The 6,256-nt window shown below is 31.0% G+C and overlaps 1 protein-coding gene across 1 annotated transcript; it reads right to left on the reverse strand.

The window, feature by feature from the left end:
• Positions 1-101: 101 nt before the first annotated feature.
• On the reverse strand, positions 102-2,594 carry LOC112095677 (alpha-copaene synthase-like). Its single transcript, XM_024177782.1, has 7 exons — positions 2,463-2,594; positions 2,084-2,348; positions 1,389-1,764; positions 1,087-1,305; positions 830-968; positions 472-720; positions 102-392 (listed from the first exon to the last, which is right to left on the reverse strand). Exons 1-7 carry the CDS (start codon positions 2,592-2,594, stop codon positions 102-104), a joined length of 1,671 nt encoding a protein of 556 aa, XP_024033550.1.
• Positions 2,595-6,256: the final 3,662 nt, after the last annotated feature.

The raw sequence follows: 6,256 nt of genomic DNA on the forward strand, positions 1-6,256 counted from the left end.
CGTAGCACAAAGTACTTTGATCGAGGAACAAATGCCAGAGCTTATTCCAAAAGACAACACTAGTAGTTTATATAGGATGTAATCTGCATCGCAGAAACTACTCAAAAGGGAACAGGCTTCTCAAGCAATGTGGTGATGTAGTCTTTGATCACATAAGAGTTGGTGTAGCCATCATCATCCTTGTAAATAACATCCATCACCCGTGCAAGATTGAGAATGCGCTCAAGGAGAGGCATTGCCACTTCTGTTGGTTTCAGGAATCCTTCATTTATATCTTTCCATCCATTTGATATTTCTTTGCGGAATACTTTAATTACCTCTTCATCAGAGACGCCATGCTGCTTCATGTAACATTCAATACCCGAGGCAACATGCTTTCTTTTTTGTTCAAACTACAAACACAGAAGTTAACAATAATAATAATAAGACGATGAATTTATAACCATGCATCAATATTAATATATACTGTACCTCATGAGACACTATATCATCCATAAGTCTGCAAATAACTTGGGAGGCTTTCACAATTTTAAGGTAATTGGAGATCCATTCAAAGGCCTGCTTATCAGCAATCTTTCCCATGCCAAGAAAAGAAGCCGTTGCCAGCATATGATAGCAAGTTGTCACAAGTGAAACTTGCATATACTCCTCCACTTTTGGAAAATAACCTTCACTGCACCACTTGGCTTCCTCAAAGTAGGCTTGGACTACTTTGTTCACCTGGTAAACAAATATTATAACTTTAATAGTAATAAGTGCAAGCTAGAAAGCCATTTTTGGCACCAGCCCCAAAAGCAGTTATATACATATATATATATAGGTGGTTTACCGCTTGTATGACATATGACATGCAATATGTCTGTCCTTCCTTTGAGATTTCCTCCTCAGCTTCACCAAAAACATCCAAGAGTCCTTGATAAATCAGTTTCATGTACTTCGGAAGTACATCTATGTTGCTAATATCCCACCTGAAAATCAAGTACAAAACCTCCCATCTTAGAGAATATAAATAGAAAATTTAATTTTAACTAAAGATACATACAATTAATTGAGCTGAATATGTTTAGTAGATTTCGTGAACTTGACCTTTTGATAGCATTTGTAAAGAGCTCAAGTTCTTCAAGTATGCCATAGGCGTCGTAGGTATCATCTAAAATGGATGCCATTGCAATTACTTTGGACAATATCTTTCTTGCAAAGGAGTATCGAGGCTCAAAATACACTCCCATTGCCCAAAAATAGCATTCTACAACTCTGTTTCTAGCATATGGCAGATTTATTTCAACATCTAAATTTTTCCACCACCTAAAAATTCAAGTAGTGTCAGTCTAGTCATCAATATTTTTTCAGTTAAATCTGAAGTTATCGTCTAAAAAATTTGAACTTACTCTGTGATGATACTTAACTCCTTGCGGTGAATTCCTTGAAGCATACAAAAATCTAGTTTTGCAAACTTTAGTAATATTGCTTTATCCTTTGAATCATCTTGTGAGTAGAGGTTGATGTAATAGATTGCCTCCAGCCTTGGTAAGCCTCTGCGGATTGGCCTATTCAACGCATGAAGTATTTCATCAGAAAGCTGAGGGCTTACTTGAGTAACCATTGATTCCAGGTGAGAAGTAGTGAGAGCTAGGGCATCATCCAGGATATCTTCCCCGTGAATGCGAAGATGTGCAGCCTCATACAAACTTAGCATGCCGGTCACATCATTAATTAAGGATACCTTGAACTTTCCTTGATCATCTTTGAAACCGCTAAAAATATCTGCTTTCCAAGTCAAAGAGTAATTCGACTGATACCAATCTCACATAATGGTCTTAAATTATTTAAGCAAATATAGTTCAGGTAGCGATATGCATAAAATGGTAAATTCTTATTTAGCTAGTCTCTAGATTTGTTTAGCCAATTGGCCAATTAGTCTTTTTGAATTTTCAGAACTTTTTTAAAATGTTGGATCTTGCCTTTTAAGATTAAATTCTATTTTCTTAAATGTAATTTAGAATTCAAACAAAATTGACATGGATAACAATTGAAAAGGAAAGAATAATTAGTTAGATTTTTGATATGACAAAGATTTTATTACCGCAGGATATGCGATATCCTTGTTGTCTGAGTAACCGAAATCGAAGAGCAACGGTGTGTACATCGTTGCCATCATACTCATCATGAGATAGTTTCTCTAGTTCATCTTCTATCTCCCTCTCAAAATGGTAAGCCACTCCTAAGCGTTGGACGGCATCAATCAAGCTCAATTTTTGGAAAGACTTATCGGTTGGTGAGTTTAACATGTTCTTTATTTTTTGCTTAAGTCCTTCAAATTCGTCTTGATCAATTGTGGGATCCATTGCCTACATACGCAAGAGAAAAAATTGACAAGTTCATTGAGAAAAGTGGAAGTTAGATACTTTTGCTATGAAAATACACGTCAGGAAAGTACTAGAATATGAAAATTATTAATTTACCACAGAGTCGTCAGCAGAAGAACAGTCAAGGAATTTTTCCCCCCAGAGGGTGGGATGATAACTAGCTGTGGGACGGTTGCCGCCTGTAGCATTCAGAATGGAAGCAGGAACTTCTGAATCTTGAAGTGCCATTATCTTATTCTCTGGTTAACTAGGCCTAGCTAGCTAAATGATGATATAATTCTTTTAGGCTTGGTGTGCTTCAAGGACGTGTCTGAGCTTTGGTATTTATAGGAGATTCTGATCTTTGGAGTTGTGTAGGAAATTAATTTTAAATTGGGGGGACAGCAATATCTCAACAGTGTAAAGGTTATAATCCATGTTGTAATTATGTAAAATGGGCGGCATGCATGCGTTACTGATCAACTATTTTTTATATGCCTATCATACATCAATGATCACTGATTAGTCTCTGACTCAATAATTCATATTGGAATGATAAATTAATCTTTAGTGTGATTCCTGCTTAATTAGATATAACATATTTGCAATGGAAGATCCATCGTCATCATCCACCATATATAGAAAATTAATCACCTTCACCTCAACATTGTTTTCAATTTTTATCCAATTAATAAATATAGAGAGAAAAAAAAAAACAAATACAAGGTGTAATGGCGATGACTATGAATTGTAGTGTGAAATGTCAAATAAGTATATAGTTACTATGATCCGTGAAGGACAAAGAAAAATTGTAAAAAGATGTTGAGTTAGAAGAAGGAAAAAAAGAAGAAGAAGAAGAAAGGAGTTTACTCAATTTAATTTTATGCAATATTTATTGTTCAGGTAATTTGTTCTAATGTTTCAATTAAACTTGCATGAGCCAACGAATTAGAAGTTAAAAAGCTTCTATCAGAATGGAGAAATTTATGAAATAAGCGGATTTTACAAAACTTATCAAACACTATTTTTGTCAATAGCTCATTGAATTCCAACCTCAATTCCGAACATGACCTTAGTTTTTCCTTGTCGTATTTGATATTTGCTTTTAGGTGTGATGTTTCACCCAACACTTTTTGTTCATCCACCCTATTTCTAGAAAATAATTACAAAAAGTTCACATACTTTTTTAAATTTTCAAATAAAGAAGAATTTTAGAGAACTAGTTAATTAAATCTATCTCAATTTATTTTTTTATAACTTAGGTATTTTATTATATTTGATTACTAAGATCGCTTTAGGGAAAGTTTAAATTGCTATTTTATCCTTAAAAGTACTAAAAATTTACTTTTACTTTGATTTTTTTTTAAATTTTTATACAAAATTCATTTTTTCTAACTGATGTGTCAAACTACTTTATTAGTATGATTTTAATTAAATAACATAACGTTTTTATGGTTCAATACTCATGTAAAATTATTAGGCTGTCAAATTTATATAATTTAAGTGTAGGATACTAACAATTATTAGAGTTTATTTAAAAATATTGGAATATAAGTAACAAGATTAAATACCTAAACTATTATATACAAGAGCATAGATTTATTAGCCACTTTATTTTTTTCATAAAGGCTAAATAGACAAATAAAACTGACATTAAAGCAATTTAAATGGTCAAACATGGTAAAAAAATTTAAGTAAGAAAAAAGTTATAAAAATGATTTAATTAATTAATTGTAATAATTAATTGTTAATTTATATTTATTCCAGTTAACGTAAATTTGTTGTAAATATTTTTTTTGTAGGGTGAATATACAAAAATACTGGGATTGAAATATCTTCACCTTTTCTTTTTTTCTTTTATTTTTTAGAGGAGAAATTCTCAACCGTACATGAACATTCACCTGTTATAAAAAATTAAGAAAAAAAATTCGATTTATTTAGTTGTCCACCTTAAGTTTGTACAATATATGACTTATAAATTGGAGTTGACTAGCTTACAGATATTGTATAGTGATTGAAAAATAGGCCCAAGTTAGCCCCCTTGGCTATCTTACAGCATTCTCACGAAATGGAGCCATGAGCCCAACTTGGACTCATTTCCCATTTTATGTGCAAAGAGGGCTATACCTTAAGGTAGCATTCTCCCTTATAAACTTCACCGAGTGAAAAAAAAAAAAAAACTCCACCGTTAAAAATTGTTAGAATCTTTTAGCAAAATCTAAGCGAAATGATTATTTAATACATGAGACATGAAAGGACAACATGCGTATAGGAACTCAACGAACAAACCATATTGTTAGTTTGCGGAGCAAAAGAACAACAGATGGAAGCGGGTGAGCACGAAGAGTTGTCGGCATAATATTGGATTAATTTTTTTTCTCTTTTAAAACACCGTTTCTCGAAAAAGCTGTTTATTATGTTGCCTGGTATTAGGGTGGGAAAAAAAGTTTGGGCCGACCCAACCCAGATCTACGGGCTTCGGCCCGGTCCTCACAAATGAGAGTCTGGACAAAGGCTTAAGAAAAAAAGCTTGGACCAACCCTGGCCCACTAATATTTTTTAAAATAAATTTATAAATTAGAATAATATAATTAAAATTGAAAAGTAACTTAAAAATAAAAAAACAAGACTTAAATTCTTAATTTATAAATTAATGATGATTCAAAAAAGATAAAATTATGATACTAAACTCTCTCTTTTGTGTTAATTAATTAAGAGAGCGTTTGAATTAGATAATTTAGTATTAAAAAAAATTAAAGTTATGAGCTTTTATTTGATTTATTTATTATTTTACTTTGAAATATTCATTTTCTTTATTTTATCTATGATTATAATAACTTGTTGATCATTAATTTATTTCAAATTTACAATAATTTAAAAAATTTTAAAAAAATAAATAAAGCCCAAATCCAGCCCGACCCAGGCTCTCTTGTTAAAGTGGGCTTGGGCCTGAGCTTGAAAATGCCCGACCCAAGCCTGCTTTTTGCCATCCCTACATGACATGAGTAATAAAAATAAAGGGTAGTGATATTTCTACCCCACAAATTCTGTAAATTCACTCCACTTTTAGAAAATAATTACAAAAAAGTTCTCATTATTTTTAAAAACTTCAAATAAAGAAGAGTTCAGAAGAATTAATCAATTAAATCTATCTTAATTTATGTTGTTGTGACTTATTTTTTTATTATATTTGACTAATAAGATTGCTTTAACCTAAATTTAAATTGATTATTTTATCCTTAAACAGTAAAAATACCAAAAAATTAATTTAACTTCAACAATTTTTTAATTTTATACAAAATTTATTGTTTCTAAATAGTTAATTCTACTTTTTAGTATGGTTATTAATTTTTAATTCAACCAACATAATGTCTTTACGAGAAAATACTCATTAAATTATTATGTTGTCAAATTTATGTCATTTACATGCAAAATATTGAAAATTATTATAAGTACCTAAAATATTAGATATAAGAACACATATGTTTTGGAGCAAGTGGGTCATTTTATGTAATAAAGCAAAATAATTAAATAGAATTTATATTAAAGCTACTTTAATAGTAAAACAAATAGTAAGAAAAAAAAGAATGATATAATTGATTAATTACATAATTTTTTTTGTTGATTTGTATTTATTAGAAAAATGTGTATTTACTGTAAATATTTTTTAGATGTGGGGTGGGTTTACACAAATAATGGGGTGGAAATATCCCCACCCAAAAATAAAGGATAATTTTCAAGAACTTTCTATGAAATTTGACATATTCTCAGTTTGATAGAAAGTATCCATATATTATCAGACACCTCCCCTGCTGTTTGTATTTCCATCGGGTAATTTTTAAAAATCTCCCCTGAGGTTTGGGTTTGTTGCAAGTAGATGGCGAGAATTGATTTATTTGTAAAAAACCCCC

The sequence above is a fragment of the Citrus clementina genome, unplaced genomic scaffold (assembly GCF_000493195.1).
Source record: "Citrus clementina cultivar Clemenules unplaced genomic scaffold, Citrus_clementina_v1.0 scaffold_81, whole genome shotgun sequence".
Lineage (NCBI taxonomy): Eukaryota > Viridiplantae > Streptophyta > Magnoliopsida > Sapindales > Rutaceae > Citrus > Citrus x clementina.

What these genes read in the sequence shown, in the direction of transcription:
- LOC112095677 (XM_024177782.1), bottom strand. Translation starts at nt 2,594, where the DNA reads ATGGCACTTCAAGATTCAGAAGTTCCTGCTTCCATTCTGAATGCTACA. An exon ending in CTTCTGCTGACGACTCTGTG is followed by an intron (nt 2,349 to 2,462) that starts GTAAATTAATAA and finishes TTGCGTATGTAG; the next exon opens with GCAATGGATCCCACAATTGA. An exon ending in ATGATATAGTGTCTCATGAG is followed by an intron (nt 393 to 471) that starts GTACAGTATATA and finishes CTGTGTTTGTAG; the next exon opens with TTTGAACAAAAAAGAAAGCA.